General features: G+C 49.4%; 2 protein-coding genes across 5 annotated transcripts in view; one reads left to right on the top strand and one right to left on the bottom strand.

The window, feature by feature from the left end:
- Positions 1 to 91: 91 nt before the first annotated feature.
- PEA15 (proliferation and apoptosis adaptor protein 15) lies at positions 92 to 11,395 on the top strand. Its single transcript, XM_052637194.1, has 4 exons — positions 92 to 243; positions 7,524 to 7,697; positions 9,000 to 9,155; positions 9,303 to 11,395. Exons 2-4 carry the CDS (start codon positions 7,526 to 7,528, stop codon positions 9,365 to 9,367), a joined length of 393 nt encoding a protein of 130 aa, XP_052493154.1. The 5' UTR covers positions 92 to 243; positions 7,524 to 7,525; the 3' UTR covers positions 9,368 to 11,395.
- A 351-nt stretch (positions 11,396 to 11,746) lies between these two features.
- Positions 11,747 to 23,906, bottom strand: part of DCAF8 (DDB1 and CUL4 associated factor 8) — a 40,830-nt gene continuing 28,670 nt past the window's right edge. For 3 of the 4 annotated variants that reach the window (XM_052637192.1, XM_052637191.1, XM_052637193.1), the window contains exons 8-14: positions 21,071 to 21,143; positions 20,537 to 20,594; positions 19,918 to 20,025; positions 18,425 to 18,555; positions 14,875 to 14,994; positions 14,349 to 14,465; positions 11,747 to 13,717 (exon numbers count right to left, since the gene is read on the bottom strand). In XM_052637192.1, the coding sequence (XP_052493152.1) occupies positions 13,601 to 13,717; positions 14,349 to 14,465; positions 14,875 to 14,994; positions 18,425 to 18,555; positions 19,918 to 20,025; positions 20,537 to 20,594; positions 21,071 to 21,143 (724 nt within the window). In that variant the 3' untranslated portion in view covers positions 11,747 to 13,600. The remainder of the gene's footprint in view (positions 13,718 to 14,348; positions 14,466 to 14,874; positions 14,995 to 18,424; positions 18,556 to 19,917; positions 20,026 to 20,536; positions 20,595 to 21,070; positions 21,144 to 23,906) is intronic. The other variant, XR_008199127.1, reaches the window with a different exon arrangement.

Below are 23,906 nucleotides of genomic sequence, written 5' to 3'. Positions count from 1 at the left end.
CTGCCTCCCCTCCCCCTCCCCGCCCCCCGCCCCTCGCCCCTCCCCGGCTCTGACATCACGGGCCGGCCGGGTGGGGTGAGGCGGCGCCGGGCTCGGGCTCAGGCTCCGCGGGCGGAAGAGGCGGCGGCGGCGGCGGCGGCAGAAGCGGCGGCGGCGGCGGGAGCCGAGGAGGAGGCTCCGGACGCTGCTCAGGAACCGGGGACGCCAGAGTGCCCGCTCCCTGAGCGCTCAGCCCCGGAGGCGGTGAGAGGGCCGCGAGGGGACGTGTCGCGGGGAGGGGCAGATCTGGGGTCTGGGCTTGGAGGGGCGTCGATCCGGGACGCCTGGGGACCGATGCGGAGCGTGGGGGCCCCGGACTGGTTCGCTCCGTGTCAGGCCCCACGGGCTCCGTCTCTGTCGGTGTGCTCGAGCGCTGAGTGCGTGCTGGAGGCTGCGTGGCTCCGGCCGCCCGTTCCACGGTGGACGGCAGTTTGGGAGTCGGACCGGGGCCTGGGGATTGGGATGCAGCCTGCTTCCCGCCCAGCCGGCTCGGCTGGGCCAGCTCCCGCCCCTCCCTCCCCTTCTCTGGCTTCGGACTCGCCTCGGCTGGCGGTCCCCCTGCCCAGCCCTGCCTCAGTTCCGCCAGCAGCCGCCCCTACTCCGAGGGCTTAAATTCGGCAGCTGGCACCACGTGCCTTCATCCAGTCTCTGCACCTGGGGAAGAGGTGGGATTGTCGAAGGCTCGTCCAGAGGGAAGGAGTCGGGAACTGGGGGGTGTAGAGGAGTGAAGTAGCTAACGTAAAACCTATTCATTTCATATAATCCGTGTCAAAATTGTCAGGGACACACACACACCTACAAGAGACACGCCAACACACACGGTGACACACAGCCATGTGACTCTTACACACATCAACTGCACACAGCAAATCACAAACAGCCCTGCCCTTGGGCATCCAAGCCCCCATCTCATCCCCACTGCCTCCCTTGTGTGAGTCTCCTGGAAGAGTATCAGTCTTAACAGGACAGCTGAAGTCCACCCTGATTTTCTGGGTATTTTCTCCCAGCCTTAGGCTTTGGATTGCCCCTCTTTAAAACAATGAAAAAAAAAAAATGGCAGAAAATCCTGGTCACATTCTAGGACAGGGAGACAGGATCTTGAGGGTGAGTGAGGCTGCTACTTTGAAACTGAGTGAGGGTAGGGGCTGCTGATGGCCTCTGTTGCTGGGTCCAGTTGGAGCTTAGGGTGCTGGGAGTGGCTGGCTTCTAGGCTTCTGAGTGGCCAAGGGATGGAGGAGGGGGTGGAAGAAAGGGAGAGAGAGAAAAAGAAGAAATGAGTATGAGTCAGCCAAGGATGGAGCCCAAATCAGGGAGAGAGAATGAGGGGAATGTGTGTGACAGGCAGACAACGTGGAGAGAGGGACACAGGGACGGAGATACAGTCAGGGAACAGGGAGAGAAAGGAAGTGAGAATCAGAGATGGTCAGAAGAGTGGGGACAGTGCTGGGGAATGGACTACAGAGGCTCAGAAATTAGGGAGGATGAAAGCAGGATGGTGGTGAGACCACTGGGAGTTAGGGGAAACATGCTGAATATGTATGTTTTGTTTCCCTGTGTGTCTGGCCTCCAGGCTGTCAGAGCGATTAGCTTTAATTGCTCTTCCCTTTGTGGTTAAACACTCCATTGGGGAAATTGCCAGAGATGCCCTAGGCTGCTGGCTGCCCTGGTTGCCTACTTCCTCACTTCCCTGACACCTGTGCCCATCATGTGTGCATGTATTGTCATGCACGTATAGGACCAGAATTACACCCTGCATGCCATCCCCTCACTCTCTTAACAGCGTCACCCACTGTGCAGTGGTAGACATCACTAACCTGTGTGCAAACTTATTTTCTTTATAGCAGGGACACTCACTCCTTCCTAGTGTAGCTATAATAGTACAGTAGCTCTGTGTATTAAAATGAGGACACCAAGTCACAGAACCCAGGAGTACTAAGGTATTCTCGGCTACCACCAGGTAGGATAGGATGAAAGCCCATTTAAAGACCAGGGACAGAGGTAATAGACGAGGAAGAGAGAGAGATGGGAGAGAAATGCAAGTAGGAAGAGAGAGAACCAGATGATTAGAGAATGGTGCAGCCCCACGCCCTCTCCCCTGCCCTGCCTGCTGTCTCCTCTCGCTCTCTTCTTGGGCCCAGTCTTTCTTCTCTCAGACTGAGGGCTAGAAGCTTCGCCCCTGTCTCTGTGCTCAGGCGTAGCCCATTTTGCTTCTTGCACTGAACATTTGGAGGTCCAGGTGCCCTACCTCACCCCCTCATTCCCAAGCTGGCTATGGAGTCCTAGAGTCCTCTTCTTCCTACTTTATAGATATAGATGCATCCTCTGCACCCCACAAAAGTTTGAATAGAAGCTAAGGGGAACAGTTGTGTATGACTGTAAAGGGATAATTAGGGATGGACTACAGGACTGCTTGAATTTGGGGCCCAGATCAAACTTAACTGGGCACTTGCCCACCCCATCCCTCTGCTTTGCTGTGAGTACCACCCTCTCAAGCCCAGGCAGTAAGACTGACAGACCTGAGTGCCTACAGGCCCCCTTCTGCCTGCTGCAGGGATCTCCAGGTCCTTGCAGCTTCCCTCAGCTTAGGCAGCTGCAGCAGATGTGAGGGAGGGAGGGGTAGCAGCTCCTAACCCTAAGGCTTCTTAAATTTACTGAGGATTTGGAACCAAATGCTAGGGAGTGGGGATAATCATGAGTTAATGTCCAAATGCATAGAAATTCTTGGGGTGCTGCCACCTCCTCCACAGGAGGTTACCCCAGTTTGCCAGACTTCTCCAAGTGCCCCCAGGGCCTGCCTCTCCCTCCCCAGTGCCCATGGAGCACCCACCTCTCATGTTCCCGACCACTGCCATCCTAGAAGGTCAGAATATAACCCTTACCTCTTGCCCCTCTCCCTCAGCATCCTCAGTTGGTTTGACTTTTGTAAGGGCCCCACCTGCAGCCAGCTCAGGAGGAGAGGGAGGCAGGAAGGAAGGTGTGAGGAAGCGGTGAGCAGAGCGCAGAATGATCTGGGAGGGAAGGGGACTGACTTCCTGGCAGCCTCAGCTCCGGTTCCCGGTTCCTGCCTGAGTATCCTGTCCCAAGAATGGCCTCCACCCAGGCCGCCTGGTGTTCCTGGGCAGCCTCTGCCCTGTTCCAGAGATCAGGAGGACTTTCTGAGCTATGGGGACAGGAGAATCTCTATAGGCCCTATGGAATTCTGAATCTTGGGTGAGAAAAGCAACATGGAGAGTGAAGGAGCCAAGCTTCTGCCAAGCCGCACCCATCATGGCCAGACTACAGCTGAATAATGGTTGACCAGGGAGACTTGAGAACCAAGTAAGGAAACTCCCCCAACAATTCCCTGCTGTTGCACCTGCTGCCACACCCAGGCCTGGGCAGATGGCCGTCTCCAGGGAGGCAGGCCACCAGGCTGCCTTTCCCAGCTCCCTCATGGGGCCTTTCCCCTATCCTTTCTGTCTCTTCTTACTCACCATTCCCCACATCCCTCCCATCCAGTGGTGTCATTGTCCTGACAACTGGGAGGGGGGGACCAGAACTGAGGTTGCCATGGTAACCGCTGAGCTCAGGCTGCAGCCTTCTCATTGTGGACTCTGTGCTCCCTGTCCCCTTTGCCGCCGCCGCAGGATTCCTCATTTGCAGCCTCAGTCTCTCCCTCTCCCAACGCCAGTTTGCTTCCTCCATACTGTTGGCCCCCTCTTACCCTTCCTCTTTTCTCTGGATGTAAGCTTGTGATTATCTGCCTGCTTTCACATACTCTCAGCTGGTCAGACACACACACACTAGACCACATACACTCAGAACCACTCATCCAATGTTGGCACATACACATCCGTTACCAGAACATGCACACACACCCACAGACAGCAGCACCGCCGCCTCCCTGTGCCTGTGCCCACACTCAGAGCAGCACCCACACAGGGTTCTGGCGCACACACCTCCCCACCCCATTTCTCTTAGGGGCCTGCTTGCATCCATTCCACTCTCACAGAAAGGTCCTACCCACCGCCCCCAGGCTTAATACACATTAATCCCTTCCCACCTACCTCCCCTGTAAGTCTGTGTTTGATTCAGAGTCCTAAATCTTAACTCCTCCCAGGAGCTACACACACACACACACACACACACACACACCCTCCTCCCTCCCAGGAGCTACACACACACACACACACACACACACACACACACACACACACACACCCCTCTCCCTCCCAGGAGCTATACACACACACACACACACACACACACACACACACCCCTCTCCCTCCCAGGAGCTACACACACACACACACACACACACACACACACACACACACACACCCCTCTCCCTCCCAGGAGCTATACACACACACACACACACACACACACACACACACCCCTCTCCCTCCCAGGAGCTACACACACACACACACACACACACCCCTCTCCCTCCCAGGAGCTACACACACACACACACACACACACACACACCCCTCTCCCTCCCAGGAGCTACACACACACACACACACACACACACACACACACACACACACCCCTCTCCCTCCCAGGAGCTATACACACACACACACACACACACACACACACACCCCTCTCCCTCCCAGGAGCTACACACACACACACACACACACACACACACACACACACACCCCCCTCTCCCTCCCAGGAGCTATACACACACACACACACACACACACACACACACACACACCCCTCTCCCTCCCAGGAGCTACACACACACACACACACACACACCCCTCTCCCTCCCAGGAGCTACACACACACACACACACACACACACACACACACACACCCCTCTCCCTCCCAGGAGCTACACACACACACACACACACACACACACACACCCCTCTCCCTCCCAGGAGCTACACACACACACACACACACACACACACACACCCCCCTCTCCCTCCCAGGAGCTATACACACACACACACCCCTTCCTCCCAGGAGCTACACACACACACACACACCTCCCTCCCAGGAGCTACACACACACACACACACCTCCCTCCCAGGAGCTACACACACACACACACCCCTCCCTCCCAGGAGCTACACACACACACACACACACACACACACACACCCCTCCCTCCCAGGAGCTACACACACACACACACACACCCCCCTCCCTCCCAGGAGCTACACACACACACACACACACACCCCTCCCTCCCAGGAGCTACACACACACACACCCCTCCCTCCCAGGAGCTACACACACACACACACACACCCCTCCCTCCCAGGAGCTACACACACACACACACACACCCCTCCCTCCCAGGAGCTACACACACACACACACACACCCCTCCCTCCCAGGAGCTACACACACACACACACACACCCCTCCCTCCCAGGAGCTACACACACACACACACACACACACACACACACACACCCCTCCCTCCCAGGAGCTACACACACACACACACACACACACACACACACACACCTCCCTCCCAGGAGCTACACACACACACACACACACACACACACACACACACTCCCTCCTCCCACAGTATGTCTCATTTACAAACTTCTTCGATATGAAAGCAGGGCGCCATGATCCTAAAGTCTGTCCCATTTTCTAGCTGAGGGCTTGGTCCCAGAGGCTCCTCGGTGGGGGCAGTCTTCTTTAGGGCCTCCCTCCCACGCTGCCCTTTTCCTTTCTGCCCTTACCCCCCTTCATTATTATCCCTGTCTCTGAACCCTGTCCCTGTCATTCGCCTGTCTCTATACCCCACCTCCTGTCCTTGGATTATCAGTGCAGGGGGCGGGGGCTGAGCTCGAGCCTGCTGCTGTGACCTAGATTTCAGGGCGGAGACGGTCCTGGTGCTGACAGTCGGAGAGCACTGTTCCTGGCCCAGCCTGGCAGGGCCACCGCTGGGCCCTTCTGTCTGGCTGCACCTGGGTGTGCAAGTGAGCATGCATATAAGTGCCTGCTTCTCGTGGGGGTCATGCTGGCCCTGCCTCCTGGCTTATTGTGTTTGTGTCACGGTGCCTGCCGCCAAGGGAGGCTTGTTTGTTCTGGTCCAAGCAGGGGGCTGGGAATGGGGCCTTCTGGGTCCACACCCCTTACTATATAGTGGCCATGCTTCTCCGCCTCAGTGTTCCTCCATATAAACAGAAATAAGGAAAATGGGGTGTGTCAGCCAGCCCCTTTCTGCAGTATTCCTAGCCCATTCTTGGAGAGATCTGTGGGCAGTTTCGTACAAGGTCGTCTCCCTCCTTGCTCCACCCCTTGGTCTAGCTACAGAGTGTTTACGGCATAACTTATTTTTGTAAATGCTTTACTTTTCTAATTATAAAAGAAATATAGTCCTGGGGGGGAAAAGCCCCTTTTTAAAAACCTACCACTAGAGTTGTATATTTTATCAAATCCAGAAAGTTCATTCTAAGGTCTGACTTTTTTTTGTCTTAGCCATAGTCCCTATCTTAGTGGAAGGAGGATCTTTGATGTCCTCTCCCTTTTCACCCAAGAATCATGCAAGGGGCATGGGGTGAAGGCCTAAATGAGATCTAGCCTTCCCAGCTTTGGGGAGGTCATGTGGAAGGTAGTGCCAGCAGGATGTTGATGGAAGCAGAAGTGGCAGCCCCCTTCCTGCCAGACTTTCCCAAAGCAGCATCTGAACCCCTTCCCCCTGCCACCCAGCCAGCCTGAGAACTGGGCAGGGGGCCAGAGCCAGCCGCTTGGTATTCTTGGGCGTGGGGGCTGTAGGCATAGCACAAAGGCTAGGAGAGAGGGTTGTGTGGAGGCCTGGCAGCCATCAAGGGAGAAAATGGGCTCTACAAAGGTGGGGCTGTGGCCCATTGCTTTACCCTCCCCACCCCCACCCCAGTGAATACAGGGCTGAGCATGGAGGGGCCAGGGGACCATTAGACCAGGCAACTAGGCATCTATCCAAAAATGAGTCACTAGTGGGGTAGTGGGGAGTTGAACTGAGGGACCCCATTTGCTTCTGGAAAAGAATGGGAGCTAGAACATGAGCCACCCCGCCCACCCCAGCCCCTTCTTTTTAGCTTCTTACTGCCACAGCAAGCCTTTCCCTGGTAGTTGTTTTGGAGTATTTTGTTTTGTTTTTCGACAGGGGGAGGGGTTGCAGGTGGGTGGGGCGATCTGGGTGAGAAAGTCAGAAGCAGGTTGCTATGGTAACCGCCTCCTCAGTCAGGGAGCTGTTGCCAGGGTTACTGCTACAGGGAGGAAAAGGAAGAAAAAGAGATGGTGGGAGAAGGTGGTGTGATTTTTCACTCTAGACTCGAGCCTGGTCCCTAGTTTTCCAGTTACTTCCTGTCTGCTCTTGTCTCCCTTGGGTCTTCCTTTACTCCCTCCAGCCCTGGCCTCCCCAGCCTGAGTTCAGGGCACATGCCTGGCAGGGCTGAGGAAGTGGGCAGTGCCAGTGAGTGAACCAGATCCTGAAGCTCAAGTTCAGCGTCCTGTCTCCTTGTTCCCCCAACTACAGTCATGGCCGAGTACGGGACCCTCCTCCAGGACCTGACCAACAACATTACCCTTGAAGATCTGGAGCAGCTCAAGTCAGCCTGCAAGGAGGACATCCCCAGTGAGAAGAGTGAGGAGATCACTACTGGCAGTGCCTGGTTTAGCTTCCTGGAGAGCCACAACAAGCTGGACAAAGGTGGGGGAGGGGCCACAGGCGTCTGACCGCCAGCCTCTCAGGCTCAGGTCATGCAGCAAGTAGAAATCAGACCTCCTGTACAAAGACCTCCTCTCTGAGAAGGCAGGGTGAGAGGAATGCTCTAGGAGAGGAGACCGGCTCTACGGCAGTGGTCTTTACATTCTTCATGGTTCCCTTGTCAGTAAAAATATTAATTCAGCAGATGTTACTCAGATCCTGTTATCACATATATAATAGAACATTAGAAGTCCAAAGTGATAAAAATTTAAAACCATAAGTTCTATCATTTCCTTGTCTACTTTTAGAGACCACTGCCCTGGAAAGGGCTTTGGGGAGGAACTCGTGTTTAAGATGGCCCTGTGGGGCAAGGGGGATTTCAAAGGTAGGATCCAAAGGAAGACCTGCTAGGCAGAGGGACACAGTGTGTTTAGAAGTGGCTGGCAAGGTGAGTTGAGACTGTGCTGTGGAGGGCCTTGAGTGATGCAGCATTTGATAGGTGGGGTGAATGACCTGAGGGCCCTTTCGGAGAGATGAACCTGCAGCATGGAATACAGGGAGGCTGGAGGAGGGCATGCTGCCCTCGGCGGACTACTGCAGTAGAGGGGAGGAGCCAGGCAAGGCGGCCCCGGCAGTCTCCTAGAGCTGGCCAGCTCACAGGCACCATCCCTCTGGTCGTGTCCGTACCTTCTTGTTCACAGTTACCCTTCTCACTAGGCCCAGAATCTCCCCCAGGTTGTCTCAGATCCCACCCTCCAGTCCCACTTGGGCTGCGAGGAAATTCTGATGCATGTTGTGGTTCTGTCGCTAAGTCACGTCCTCTGTCCATGGGATTTCCCAGGCAAGAATACTGCAGGGGGTGGCCATTTCCTTCTCCGGGATCTTCCAAGTCCAGGGATCGAACCTGAGTCTCCTGCATTGGCAGGCGGATTCTTTACCACTGAGCCACCAGTGAAGCCCCCGTTCTGATGCTTACTTGGAGGAAAAAAGGAAGAGGGACAGGGCAGATGATGGGTATTTGGAAGGCCACTTTATTTTCTCTGCTTCCCTCCCCTCCCATGTGGAACCTGGTGTTTCACCTACATCTCACATTCTAAGTCTGTAATCTTAACTGATCAATGACCTGTCCTTCCCGGGAACAGTCCTCTGGCTTTCTGTTCCTGGCTTCGTCACCCCTTGTCCTCCAGGGAGGCCTCCCTCTTCCGGGGGGCGCGCCCAGTCTCCGTTCTTGAAGCCCAGTCCGGTAGTGTAGGGGAAGCCGACAGCTACAGTCTGGCTCTGACCCTGTCTCCTGCCTTCCTCTAGACAACCTCTCTTACATCGAGCACATCTTTGAGATCTCCCGCCGTCCTGACCTCCTCACTATGGTGGTTGACTACAGAACCCGTGTTCTGAAGATCTCTGAGGAAGATGAGCTGGACACCAAGCTAACCCGTATCCCCAGTGCCAAGAAGTACAAAGGTAAGAGGCCATGCCTTTCACGCGCAGCTCTGCCCCTCCCACGGACTACCCGTGGGATACTTGAATTTTGGGAGGACAGAGGCTCTGTTGGCCTACCTGCTGTCTCCCATGACTTCTGTCCCTGGACATGTCCCTTTTTGCCCTCAGACATTATCCGGCAGCCCTCTGAGGAAGAGATCATCAAATTGGCTCCTCCACCGAAGAAAGCCTGAGCAAGGGGGAGGAAGAGGAGGAAGGTTGGACCTTCATCAGACTACTCTTTCCCCATCCTCCAGGGGAGGGGCAAGGGCAGCCCTCCCCCATCTACCCACTTACTAACCCAGTCCTAACCCCTTACTGTGCGCGTGTGTGTGCGTGTGCGCACGCTCTGGCTGTCTGTCTACATGTCTAGCTCATCTAGTTCCTCCTCCTTGTGAGGGGATGGGGGTCAGGGGCTGGGGGTGGTGGTGGGGCTCAGTTTCCCCACTCTGGGGGGAGTTGAGGGCTATTTCTATGCAAATAGAAATAGACACATTCTCTTACTTCCCTTTCCTCCACTCTTCCCCCACCTCCAAGTGTGGGAACAGAAAGGACCTGTCTTTTCCTACATTGAGGAGGCAAGGCAAGAGTGAGGCATGGGAGAGCTGGGTGAATCTAATGAAAAGCAGTGAGAGGGAAAATGAAGAGGCCACCCAACCCCCACCTGGAAGGGGCAAAGAGAAGCAAGGGGCAAAGAAGCCAGAGTTTGTGTTTGTACCCCAATGCTGGACTGGCTGAGGAGTCCTGTCTCTGACTGTTCCTCAGGTTAGAGGGCCTGGGCACCAGCAGGTCCCCTTTTGCTCCCCTTTCATAGGCCTAGGGTGGGTATGAGCCAGGGACCTGAAGAGAGACATCACTGGATCCTTCCCTGGCCCCAAAGTTCAAACCCCATGGAGAACCCAGCACTAGATTCCACCCCCATCCCCCACCTCTGGAGAGACTATGCTGGGAACATGCCCCCACCACTGAGCCTGAGGGGATGAAGGCAGAGAGGAGTTCTCTTTTCTACTCGTTTATTCCTACTCAGACTGTTGCATATACTAACCTTGGGAGTTCCTAGAATAGAAATCCTTAGGTTTTAATTCCAGCCCTGTTTCCACCTACAGAGTCCCAACGTGGTTATTGCAGGCAAAGTTCCCTCTCTCCGTGGTCTAGAAGCCCCTCCCCCAAGGTAGAAAGAACGGAAGAAGCTAACTACAGTGTTTCCGTTGCACTGATCCCCAATTCAGTCCAGGAGGGGGCTTGGTAACCCCTCTCCCTCAATATCCTGGCACCTTGGGCTTGTGAACGCCTCCTAGCCAAATCACTATAGAGTACAGTGACCCCAGCCTCCTGCCTGTCCCAAGTGAGCCCTCCCCACCCTGACCGTGCTAACTGTGTGTACATATATATTCTACATATATGTATATTAAACCCGCACTGCCATGTGTACCCTTCTTCTGTGGTGTCTAGCATTAACTTATTGTCAAGGCCCGGGTGGGGGTGGAAGGCGAATGCCACACTGAAGGGAGTGGCAGAGTCAAATTGCTATATAGTCAAAAAAGAAGACTTTTTTAAACTTTAATTTCACATGTAATCTCAAGAGACTATTTAGAGAGTTTAAGTGAGGTGGGGAGCTTTTGGGATGTTGGGAACAAAACTTCAGTGGGAGGGAAGGGCTGGCTGTTGGAGAGGGAAGAAGCCAGACTGGCTGGAGAGCACCCTCTACCAGCCCAGCCCAGCCCAGCCCAGCCCAGCCCATCCCCTCCCCTCTGGCCACTGCTGCGGACACCTGCCTTAAAACATACACCTCGAGTACTCCACAGTTTTGCCTTAAAGGACCTTCCCAAGTTTCCTCAGCCCTGTCTGGCTTTCTCCTTCAAGGAGAGAGAGATACTTGTAGAATTGGGAGGTGGAAAATGAGCATGAATTGTCCTTCCAAGCCAGGATATGTTATGTGTGATAGAGTCTGAGGAAGAGAGAGAGAGAGAGAGAGAGAGGGAATAAAGAGGCTCTTCAAAGCGAGGCTTCCTTTGAAGAGAGGAGAGGATGAGATGAGAGAAGGGAGACAGGGTTCATTTTCACCAGAGTGTAGTAAATTTCTCTGTAAGGCAAAATAATCTAAAAAGACTAACCTGCCCCCCACCCGCATACTGCTGTGAGATTGCCCCATTCTCTGCTCCTGTCTGCAGTGTGCACGGCCTTGTTCTAACCCTGGAATAAAGGTGATTGATTGTACTGTACCTAACTGATTTTAGAATTTCTGTGAATGACCAAGATTTTGGAGACTTTGGATGACTGGGAAGGGAGGGAGAGCAAAATTTACCCCCAAATCCTTAACTGCAGCCTGGAACAGAGGTCAGGAAGATACCCCTAAATAGTATCACTCCCTTCCCTCATCTTCTAAGTTATCACTGAACTGTGAGGCCTGTTTCACTTATACAGTCTCCAGCTGGAGCCCAACTGCTGGAAACACGGATATACCAAGCTGGACTTCCTAAAATTGTAATAAAACTAAGGTCAGGCACCATACTGAAAGGAGCAGAAACAGCCCATCACAGTGAATGGCTCACATATCACACACAGAGCAGCAGTCAGGAAAAACAAAAAAAAAGCTTTACTGAGAGAAAATACACAACAAATTCCAGAGTGCATGGTTTCAGCCCACTCCATCACCCTACCAGCAGTAAAGAACACAGACCACTCAGTCACCACACATTCCCTACCCCTGGAAGGAAGTGCAGCAGCTAACATCTGGTCTGAGAGCTGCTAGGAAAAGGGACAGGAGGAAGGAGTATCTGGGAATTCCATCCTTTCACTCTTCCCTTCCTTCCTGGCCTGTTCTAGTGGAATCTGACTGTCCCAGGATGCAGAATTCCTAGCTGGGGACAAAGAAATAGCAGCAAAAGCATTTAAGGGCAAGAATTCAACTGGGACTTTCCTATTTATTGACCACTGACACAATCCCAGCCGCCTTAATCAATTCTTAGATTAACTTGTCCTTCAATCCCAAGATATAGGAAGGTGGACAAGGTAGAAAGCCAAACCCAGGAGGTCTTTCCCTATACTCTTCCATTAGGAAGGGAGCTGGTGTGAAGCTGGATAGCTTAAAGAATCAAGCAGATAAAGGTCAGAGTGAGTGTGTCTTCTGTCACACATGGTACTAGGGGAAATGGTCTGCAGTGGCAGGACCCTTCCTGAAGTCATAATTCAGTCAAGTTTTAAAGATAAGCCAGTCTCTGGCTAGAAGAGCCATCCTAGGAACCCTTACAAGACTTAAGGAGAGGTAGGATATCTGGGGCAAAAAGCTGAAAGGGAGTTCCTCAACCCTGCAACCATGGTGGGAAAGCACAGAAGGGCAGAATTCAGGATCCTTCCATTCCGGAGCCTCATAAAACCTAAAGAGTTAAGCCCCAGTCTCCAATGGCCATGCACAGAGGGTAGGCTGACCCCAGGTGACACCTCCACACCATTACTCTCACTCACTCTCTCCTGAAGTCCCTTTATTGCAGTCATAGAGAATATATAGGTATTTAAACTTTGACAATAATTTTAACGTGATACATCCAATTTTGAGTTGCTTTTTAATATATTTATAGATATAAAATTAGGCCTCTAACAGTGATAGGGACAGGGAGATTGCTGCCACCAAACAACTTTTTTTTTAAAGTAAGAGAAGAGGTAACATCCTTCCTATGCTTCCACTTCTGCCCCTCCTCCCACCTCCCCCCAACCTCCCTCACCAGACCTACTGAGGGGATGATGGGAAAAAGAAGAAAGTGAAGGATACATAATCAAGTGCAAAACACTGTGATAAGTTCAGAGAATGAATGGGGTGGAAAGGAAAGTGAAGAGTGTAGGATGGTTAGGGACTCTTATTAAAAAGACTTCCCAGAAAAACAGGATCCTGGGATGGGGTTGCTCGGGGGTTGGGGGGCAGGCGGGCGGAGAAAAAACAATGCAACTGTCATAGACTTTTAAAAAATAAAGAAAATAAAGTCAAAAACCTAAACCAAAGAGAGTGTGGCATTTCTGCCACCCCCAGTCTGGCCCCTCGGTACTGAACAGCCAGTTGTCCCCCCACCCGCCACCCAAGAAACAAGGGAGACCGAGGAAAAGGAAACCCCACTCCCTGCCCCAAACCAGTTAGCAGAACAGGCTCTCCCTTCCCCCGGAAAGGGCTGGGGAAAAGCCACTTCTGCTGAGTCCTATGCACCTCTCCATGGAGCCCCATTCCAGGGCTCAACTCCCACTCCTAGATACTCTCTGTAGGTGTGCTCCCCTCTGGCTTGTCCTCCTGGGATGTCTTTTTTTTTTTTTTTTTTTTAAATCTAAAGCAAAAAAGTCCAAAGTGCGTTTCTGCTGAATGTTAGGGCCTGGCACAGGAAAGGGCTGCCCAGGCAGGATCGGGTTGGCAGCCCCAGCCCACCCCTCCTGGGTGTGAGGCCTCAGGATGGCATGCACTGCACCCGGTCAGGACCCTCCTCCTCGTCCGATGTGTCTGAGGAGCTGGGAGACTCATCAGAGTCGGCGTCTGTGGCCCCAACCCCAGGTTCTCGCCAGCGCTGTAGGATGGGAAAGGCTTATTAGTAATTTCCTTGGAACAAGGTCAAGCCTGTTAGGCCTTAGCTACAATTTATATGCTCTAGCCCAGGGGTCAGCAGAATTTTTCTTAAAGGGCCAGATGGTAAATATTTTAGACTCATGGGCCATATCTCTGTCACAACTATTCAACTCTGCTTTCCTGTTGTAGCATGAAAGCAGCCAGACAATACATAAATGCATGGGGGTGGCTATATTCTAACGATACTTTATTTACAAAAAGCAGGCACTTGCCAAAACTGCCAGTTTGCTAAACCCTACCCCAAGGTCTCTTCTGGCATGAGAGAAAAAACAGAAGACAGCCTGAGATTTATTATTTCTTCTCAACTCCTTCCCCGCCCTCATGTGTTCGCCTTTTTGAAGACACCCTGGCGCATGCATGGTGATGGAGAACACAGAACAGACACCATCTATTTCCACTAGTGGCTTGGCCAAGGCTACAGGAAGGCTCTGATGGGGATGGGGAATAATGGATAGGAAACCCAACCAACTTCACCTGATTCCTCCTAAAGCAATGAGGAAGTATGCACTGGGATGTTTCCCCCTCTTGAGAGGGTCACTGCCCTTGGGAGCTCACTTTCCACTCCCACTTACCCGGTGATGGCGTCTCTGTCTCAGGTGGTGCATGAGGAACCAGAGCATGTGGCTATCAAACAGGTCAGTGTGGTGCAAGCTATCTTCATCCCGTTCCCGCTTGTTCTTCTTAATCACCTGGAACCGAAGAGGATGAGGGGATTGGGCGATGAATATAAACCCTAGACTTGATCAGAAAAGGCTGGTGTTCCAGCCCAGTAAAATCTTCCCTTAGAAGCTTATTAAACTGGAGTGAGCTAGATGAGATTAAGAAAGGATGCTCCAGGTTCATCCATTGAGAAGGTGGATGATTTTTCCTAACGATGTCCCCTACCCTACTCTACCATTAACGAGAGGCACTTAAAAGCTGTGCCACGGACCCCTGGACTGGGACTATTCCTAGAGAGGCAATGACAGGAATGTGGGGGATGGTGTTAGAGCAGCGCCTTTAAAAAACTGTACAGCAAGTTATTCCTTCCTATAACAATGAAAACTCCTAATAGTATTTTGATAAGCAGAAAGAAGAAATCCTTAGTCAGTTACTTACATCCTTTAACCCTGTAAGTTCAGTGGAAGTTTCAGCTGTGGGTGCCCAGATTTTGACATCATGGTCTAGGCCACTGGTTGCCAGCACAGGCAGGTGAGGGTGGGGCTCAAGACAGTTTACCTGGTCAGGAGAAGAGGAAAACATAGGCTTAGGGGTACGTGGGAATAGTCTAAAAATCACTACATATTTTGCACCAATAACTGTCCTTGATAAAAGTTAAGGTAGCTGCTGGGAGGACGTGCCCACCCATCATGAGCCTAGGCCAAAGGGCCCTGGACACAGACTGGGTATAAGATCAGGCCTACCTCTCATTTCCCATGTTTAGGTAGGGGTGGCCTCATCCCCAGACATAGCTCCAGGGGTGGGCGGGTGACTGGCCAAGCCTATGCTGCCTTCACAAAAAAGCAATGAGGTCCAGATGACCTCATTCTCTCCAGATTCCAAAGCTTCAACTTGCCCAAGGCTGGAAAAAAACATCCCAGTGGCTTTTACCAAGTGGCAAATAAATTTTTTAAAATGAAGAAAACAGCAGCAGCTGCTGAGCCCCTAGAGAAGGCTCAGAGAACAATTACATTCACTTGGCACTGTTTACTAGAACTGGAAGAAGGCATGGGCTGGGAAGAGGCTGAGCCTGAACACTGGTGGGGTAGTGGAGACACTTGTCTGCTTGAGACCCCTGCATACCCCAGGAGACGGCACCCTGCTGCCTGCCATGAAAGTGTAACAGGCTCAGCTGCAGGACAGCAGAGTAGAGCAAGGCAGTTTCCTGGGGCACCGACCGCCTCAAGCTCAGCCACCCTCCGGATACTATTCACTGGGCAGGAGGAAGAAATTTCAGAAGTTGGGACGAAGGCCTTCTGGTTTAGGCAGCCTCCTATCCAAAGGCACCCATGCCCCCTGCTGTCTGACTTGGAAACATCAGCCTTCCTTGGCAGAGCAGGGTAGCTACTGTCCCCACCGGAAGAGCTGGTCCTAGTCTAGTTGCTAAAAAATTTTTGGGCTTTTAGTCAGACGAGGAATAGACAGCAAAAGGAAGAAGGTGTGGTCCCGTCCACTCCTCATTTCACCCCACCCCACCCTGTCTTGCAGCTGCCATACAGTCCAAGAAAACCACCTTGGCAAACAGCCTCTCAGCTCTCTATGGACCAGCCTCTGCCTCACCTGCACATGCAGAGTGGCTGGCGGGAAGCCAAGGTCAGCATGGAAAACTGACATACACATTTCTAATTCTGAGAATAGACTGACGCTAAGTCTGAGTGTAAAAGTAAAGCAGAAACCACATTTCCCTTTCTCCTTTTATTCCACATATCAGCTCATTGCAAAGTTTATATCTGAGCTCCTTTAGGAAGTGTGGAAGAAGCTCCACCACCTGGAGCAGAGAAGGGACTAAATAGAAAAACTCCATTGCCAGAAATATTATCAAGATATGTGATAACACATACAAACCTGAACTCATTCATCCATCTCCAGATAAGCCCTGGATACTCTTCTAAAACTCTGACCTAGCTTTGCTTGACAAATCAGTAAAATAAAAAAGCACAGGAGGGAAATTCCTTGAACTTGAGACTTATGGACAAAGTCAGTGACAAGAGAACAAGACAGTAAGTTACACATAGTACCTGAGTTGGAGCTTGCAGAGGGAGCCGACAGAGAGCTTCTGGGCCAGAAGACCTGGTCGTTTCACCTGACCTATCTGAAGGTCAGGGCTTATCCTGTCAATAACGCCTGAGCAGAGAAAAGAGCTCTGGCCTTAGATGACTGAGTTAGGGGATGCAGAGGATGGGATAAAGGAGCAAAGTGCTTTTGGGAAACTAAGGATTGTCCTGTGACAACCCTTGGCCCTGAGTGGAAACAATAAAAGGCCTAGATTTTGAGCCAAATACAAAATCAAGAGACTTGGGCAAGGTGGATGAGAATTTCAAAGATCCCTATCTCCTTTATGATATATTCTGCATTCAGGCTGGTGCTGTGACCTCACTGCTAGGAGGTTAGCACAAAAAGTCAGAAGGAGCCACGTGAGGACCACACGGATCATTCAGCTTACACAGAGGCAAGAAAAAAGCAGGAATCTCACTGCAGGGTGCAGTCTTCATACCTCCTGTTCTAGTGCTTCACTCTTATGACCACTAGAATCAGGCCTGGGGCCCGCCCATCCAAAGCAAATGCCCTCCCCATCTGAGCACCTGGATTAATCATCAAATCCTGACACCGGCTGAGCTGACAAGAGACTGGCCTGTGGAGTGATCTGGGCAAAAGACAAGTACTGGCCTGTGGGGAAGGCATTTAGCCCTGTATTTCTCTAGAACAGAATGCAAGACAATAGTTTATGATCAAGAAAAGATTCACTGGCTTCCTTTGACTTCCTTATGGCTACATGCCCACTACAGAATTCTCATTAAGACCCCAGTGTTTTGGGTCTGCTCCCTACACATGGAAGAGGGCCTATGGAAGAGCAGGAGATGAGGCAGGCAACAGTGACACACCCCTGTAAGTTCTAGACTCTTCTCTGCTCATGTTCAAGCCATACAAGCCTTGGATCTATACTGGCTCCAGGTCCCCCACATTTAGTGGAACCAGAAAAGTCTGAAATAGCCTCGTACCACGATAAGAGACACACAAGAAGAAATGGGAACCCAACTGCAATGAACCATTCTAACTTTTAATACCACTCTCAATAAACCTCATCAAGGGATGGCTGGGTTCTCTTACAGCTCCTCAGCCATTCCTGAGATGCTCTTAACCAGACTATCTTGGGTAGTCAGGACAATGCAGCTGCCCCAACTGCCTCTTTCTTATTGTCTGTAGTCTGAAAACCTTATCATAGAAAGCTACTGGATACTGAATCCTTCCTGACTCTAGGTCTCAAAGGAGGAAAAAAAAATTATGGTTAGCTAGATATATCTTAGGAGGTGACCACCTTTCACTCCCAACTCAAGATCCTCAGGCTTCCTTTTTTGTCTTATCTCTATGGAGGTTGTAGAACTCAAAGGACAGGCAGATATGATACGATAATGGGTTGTATAGCAGTAAAGAAAAAAAAAAGGTGGTCGGGCAGGGGGCGCATATTTTCTCCTATATATATCATGTGTGTTTGTATCAGTGTACAGACTATATATCCTGATATTCTCAACTGTCAGAAAAAAAAATTCTCCTAGCTTCTATCTGCTAATCCAGGATGTCATCAAGATTACTACTAAGCTACTTACTACACTGTGTAGGATGGTATGCCCTTAACTCTAATGCTTTTGTTCTGGGAAACGTCTACACATAAAGATATCTCAGTCGGGCCAGAGATTCTTCCCTAAAATCCCTCTCTCTTAATAAACCATGCTGTAGAGTTACAGAAGACAGGAAAAGGAAAATAATTTCATTAAAACCTCAGCATCCCCATCCCATAGTATAAAAAGACTGTACTGTCCTTTTATTTAGCTGGCTAGACCTCTAAGACATGGTATTATGTTGTCAAAGTAAGAATTCTGCGGCCCTGCTGAAACCTACCTTAATGACTGGAGAGAGTAGGGAGTCAGCCAGCCCAGCAAACCATACTCACCACGCCTCCCTTGTCCCCCTCCATAAATTGAATGATCTGGCAGGATGATTTCTCCCAGAGGAAGATGTGCCCACAGTCACTACCGCTCACCACAAACTCACTCTTGGGGCCATAGAAATTGACGCCTTTTACTGTAATGATAAATGAGGGAATAAACCGCATGAGAGCTGGCATTAGGCCTAAATATTTACCTCACAGGAAATTTATTTACAAATCTAAATCAGCTAAGAGCCAAGAATTTCTTTCACTTTCACAAAACAAGGGATTATGCATGTAAAATAGATAGACAGAATAAGAATCACACCAAGTCCCAGAGACGATTTATAGTCTCCCAAAGAGGTCCACGGAGCTGAGCGGTTTACAGTCCTCAGCAACAGCCTCTATGGAGCAGCCACCAGCCTTACCAATGCCTCACCTGTCCCAGCCTGAATGGCCACAGCTTACCCACTCTAAAGCAGCACTGTCCTATGCCCTACAACTATCCTTGGTATCTGTGATTCACTGGTACCCTGTCCATGCTTCCTGGGTCATTAGATGACCTAGGACAGGTGGAAGTTTACGCTACAACTGCCTGAAGCACCTGAGGTGTGCTTGCTACCAAGACTGAACAACAGGACTCCACCCTCTGAAATTAGTAAGAGGATCCAGGAGTCCCAACCGCTATGTCTAGTTCTGTATCAATCATAAAACTGAAACACTTCCTTCTGTATGCCCACGGACCAAGATTAAATATAGCATTTCCCCTCTCTTCTCACAGTTCAAGAGAAACAGGAAAACTAACTGCTCTCTCCCAGTCAACATTATAACAGATATCTGTTATAAGCACTAATAACAACCAAGAGCAGTGATTCCAACTTGTCTGTACAAGAATCAAACAGGTAGCTTTTTAAAACTCCTAATCAAGTTGTACCCTATACCAATTAAGTCAGAATGGATGGGTGTGGGAGCCGGCTTCAGGTGACTTCATCGTATAGCAAAGTTTGGGAACCACAGACAGAACAAAAAGCGCCAACCATTACTGCAAACCTGGGTGAGGTGCTATTGCCATTCCTCCTCTTCTATCTCATGCAAAAAAATTTCTTCCTCTTCCTTAAAAGTACAAGCTCACCCCCTATTTTAGGCAATTAGTCTTAGTACCACTAAGTAAGGAGGGCTCTCCCAAACTCCCTAGTAAGTCTTTTAATCCTGAAGTTACCTGAAATCATGTTTTCATATATATATATATTTTACATATAAAAAATAAAAAATATAGTCAGTCTAGTTTCCTTACACCCAGACCAAGTCTAACGTCACTGCTGTGGTGAGAAATGCTCCCGAGCCCTCTCTCCTCTAGCACAGGAGGGCCGATGAAAACTCCAGCCCACTTAGGCTTGTCCCTTGGTGATGGGTAGCCTACTCCTTTAGGTAGTTCTTATTTGCACAACCTAAATGAGATACTGTGGTTCTTCAAATCAACAGGCTTGGGGTACAGAAACCTAGAAAGACAGCCTCACCTGTGGCGTTATTTCTGTGGCCCTTATATCTTTTAATATACTGGGCCCCATCACTGTGAGAGGAGTTGAAGAGGTAAATGTCTTCATCATTGTAACTGGCCAGGAGCTCTGCCAAGAACAAGCACACAGCAGTGAAGGCAAAGGCTGAAAAAAGCTAGGACTAGGAGTTGGGGGTTGGGGTGGGGCTTCTTGCCAGTAGTGCCCCCTCCTAACACCCAGGTATAGTGCCCATCTTACTCAGTTGGAACAGCAAGCAATTCAGGTGTCTAGGGTAGACTAGGAACACGCTGCCAACTCAGGGGTAGCAGAATGCTCAGGAAGATCATACCCATTACTTCAGGAATGAGCCAAAGGCGTAAGAACCTGCTCAAGCAAGTGGCCTGGCCTTCAGGACAGGCCCTGCCAAGGATCAGCTGTGGCATTCTGCGAGTGCCTGCCATCTCCAAGGGTTGTCTGCTGCGTCCCCCCACTGTGTGCTCACCATCAGCGACGACTCCCCACGGCTCCACTTGGAGCCACAGCACAGTGGTGAGCACGGGAGGGCACATGCCTCACTGGCTCAGCAGCTCCCTAGACAGAGGGGGCATGCCAGCCTAGGAGCTGGGCCCTGCTCACGTACCTGTGCCGTCGTGGCTGTACACAAGACAGGTGATGTTTGCTTTGGACTCACTGTTCACCTGCAATAAGGAGCAGATACTGACTGATGCCCCACCCCCCCATTTATTATACCACCTTCAGGAAACAGGTTTTCCTTAAAACTCCCCTATATCTTCTCCCAGAGTCTGAGATAGAAAGAGACAGAGAAAGGCAGAGAGACAGATAGACAGGAGTATAACTGATGAAACTTGACCAAACTGGGGCAGAGGGCTTTCTACTGGCTGTCTTCTGTATGCTAGCCATTTCATATGCACATTATCTTGTTAGGCTTTACCATTGCGGTACAAGGCAGTTATCTGTATCTCTTTTTGTTGGTAAGAATATTGACGCTAAAGGAGGTAAGGTGACAAAACTGCTCAACGGTAGAGCCAGGATTCAAATCCAGGTGTCTTTTGACTCCGAAGTCCAAGCTCTTCCCACTATGTCAACAAGTCTGGTGGCAGGCTTGGGGTTGAGTCAGGGAAGCTTGGAGCCACTGGCCCTTCATGAATCTTACCAGGTGATGAGGGCAGAATTTCTTGAGGACTCCATTGTTTTCATTCTCATCAATCTTCCTCTGGTCATAAATCCTACAGAAGAAGCAATGAAAATGTCAAAACTTACGAACAACCCTTGAAGAGCTGAAGTTCAATGTAGTGACTAGAACAGCAGTCAGCTGGATGTCAGAACAGATAAAAGACATTTCCCAATTCAGCTTCTGGCTCAGGCTTTTCCTCAAAAATCTTCTCCTACCCCTCTTCCAAACAAAACTCTTTTATCCAGGTACTTCTCATTTCAAGTAGTAATCCTAAATTACATTATTTTGAAGTGGCTTATCTCCTCTCTCAGCTTTTATATCACTTACTATTTATCTACACTGAAATAACATTACAGATCCTTTTCTATGTATGCTGCCTCCCCAGTACGGTTTATTACTCATGGGCAGAGACCATGCTTTTTGTAAGTCAGGGGGTCCTCAGTCCCAATCCCTTCCTGAAATCTTATTTGGCTAGTTCTCCCCACAACTATTACAAGCTACCACCTATATCTCAAGACTCCCTCTATTCTTCCATCTTTCCCATCAAGCACCAAACCACCTTCACTTTCCCTCATCTTTCCAATCCAAACTTTAATCATCCGTGCAACCACTGACACAAAGATTAGGTGCCACGTATTATACCAGGTGCTAGAAATACAGTGAGGAACAAGCCACATCTAGTCACTGTCCTTGCACATCAGTGTCCTCCAATCTCAAGCGTCTCATCCCTCCAAGGACCCTGTTTGCTTAATTAGCCCTCTTGCTCACTCCTGTCTGCCCATTTTCTAAAAATCCTTCCACTGACCTTTCCTACTCTTGCTTTTTCTGTCCCCCCACCACCCCATTATGCCATCAGTTAAATTATGGAAAAGAGCAATCTGCTCTTAACATTTTCATTCTCTCACCCCCTATTCACTTCTCAATCCATTCTAATCTAGCTTTGGCTTTCACTTCACTACTGAAACTACTCAGGCTAAAGTCATCAGTAACCTAACCACCAATGCCAACAAGATACTTTTTTTGGGTCTTTCTCTCTTCTTGACATTATTCATTACTCCTTCCCTGAAATACTTTCCTTCCTTGATATCCAACCACAAGCACATGGGCTTGTGTTCATCCCTTAAATGCTAATGTTGTTCAAAGGTCTAGTCTTAAGTTCTCCTCTGACTCTATGCAAGGAAATTTTAAAACCTAGAGTTCAAGTATATGTGAATGCCCAGAAATTGTGCTTACATGTATTCTTCCAAGGAGACGGGATCATAGTTCTCATACTCTCAAAGAGGCCAGAGACTCAAAAGGGAGGAAGGATTCTGTACTATGCTTTCTTCTGGGGATCAAATCCCATTACCAACATTTTAACTGCCACCTATATGTAGATACATGTCTCTGAGATCTGTGTCTCCAGCCCACACTTGTTCTGAGTGAGCTCTACATTTATAGCTACACGCCAAATGAGTATTGTAATGGAATGTCCAAAACAAAATCATTCTCCTTAAATTAAGATCATTCAAGATTTACCCTTTCCCCCAACTCTTTGTTAATGGCACCATCCTAAATTCAAACCAAAAATCAGATCCTTTCTTCTCCTATGTCCTTCCTGTCAACAATTTGACTTCCTGGGTGTATTTCTTCACTATATCTGCTTTCTCCACTCTTATTCATTTTTTGCCTACATTATTTGTAGTAACCTTCTAACTGATTTCCTTGCTCATACTGTCACCAGAATTACGTCTAACATGAAAAATGTAATGTAAATTCCATAATTAAATCTCTTCAGTGATTTTGTACTTTCTAGTACAAACTACTCAATATGGCTGCCCACCATTTCCCAAAGATCCTATACATTACACACACACACACACAGCTATGCTTTCTTGAATATAGCATGTCTCATCTTGTTATCCTAATACAACTGTTCCCTTTACCTGAAATACTTCCCATTTGTCTTTAATTTTCTTTTGTGAGAAAGAACAGCATAGTTAATGGTTTCCACCATATTGAAGGAGTCTGAACTGAGTTCAGAAACTATGCTACTTACTAGATGAGTAACATTGGGTAAGTTACTTAATATTTTTAATCTTATGTATCTGTTTCTTCAGAATCCTCCTTGAAGGCAGAAACTGTATCTAGTCAACTGTGTATCTAGCACACAACAAATGCTCAGTAAATGCTAGGTGAATAAACAAATGAATCAATATGTTTGTATTCTCCACAATTCATTAACAAATATCCTGCATAAACAGACTATCCAGGAAATGTTTTTAAATGAACCAATACAAAAAGAAGACAAATAGGAGACTGCTGCACTACCAGTTACTACTCTTCAGCAAATATAGCTGCTAACAATCAGGTTTGTTTCCCCTCTAAATCTAAATCAACAGCTTTCAAATATCACTAGGTCATTATTATGTTCCCAAGTCATCAAATTAGTAAAAAAAATTTTAATTAAGTATTTAATATTTTGGTGTATGGAACATTCTGTGTTCCTCAATATCTAAAGCTCTTTGCCCTTCTTTTATCTTCCTCTTTCTTCCATAAGTATTTATTAAGAACCTACTATATTCTAGATATGATGCTTGAGACAAGGGGTTGGCAAATTTTTTCTTAAACGGCAAGGCAGTAATTATTTTAAGCTGGCAGGGCCATCCAGTCTCTATCACAGTAACAAATGGCTATGGCTATGTTCCAGTAAAACTTTATTTACAAAAACAGTGTAGACTGCTAACCCCTGTGCTAGAAAGTGGTGATACAAAAATACAAAAAATTCTCTTATTATCTGAGCATAGGACAGAAGCTTGTCATTCAAAAAAATTTT

The sequence above is a fragment of the Budorcas taxicolor genome, chromosome 3, assembly GCF_023091745.1.
Source record: "Budorcas taxicolor isolate Tak-1 chromosome 3, Takin1.1, whole genome shotgun sequence".
NCBI classification, from domain to species: Eukaryota; Metazoa; Chordata; class Mammalia; order Artiodactyla; family Bovidae; genus Budorcas; species Budorcas taxicolor.
This window is presented reverse-complemented; position numbering and strand designations above follow the sequence as displayed.

What these genes read in the sequence shown, in the direction of transcription:
- PEA15 (XM_052637194.1), top strand. Translation starts at nt 7,526, where the DNA reads ATGGCCGAGTACGGGACCCTCCTCCAGGACCTGACCAACAACATTACC. An exon ending in CCACAACAAGCTGGACAAAG is followed by an intron (nt 7,698 to 8,999) that starts GTGGGGGAGGGG and finishes GCCTTCCTCTAG; the next exon opens with ACAACCTCTCTTACATCGAG. An exon ending in CAGTGCCAAGAAGTACAAAG is followed by an intron (nt 9,156 to 9,302) that starts GTAAGAGGCCAT and finishes TTTTGCCCTCAG; the next exon opens with ACATTATCCGGCAGCCCTCT.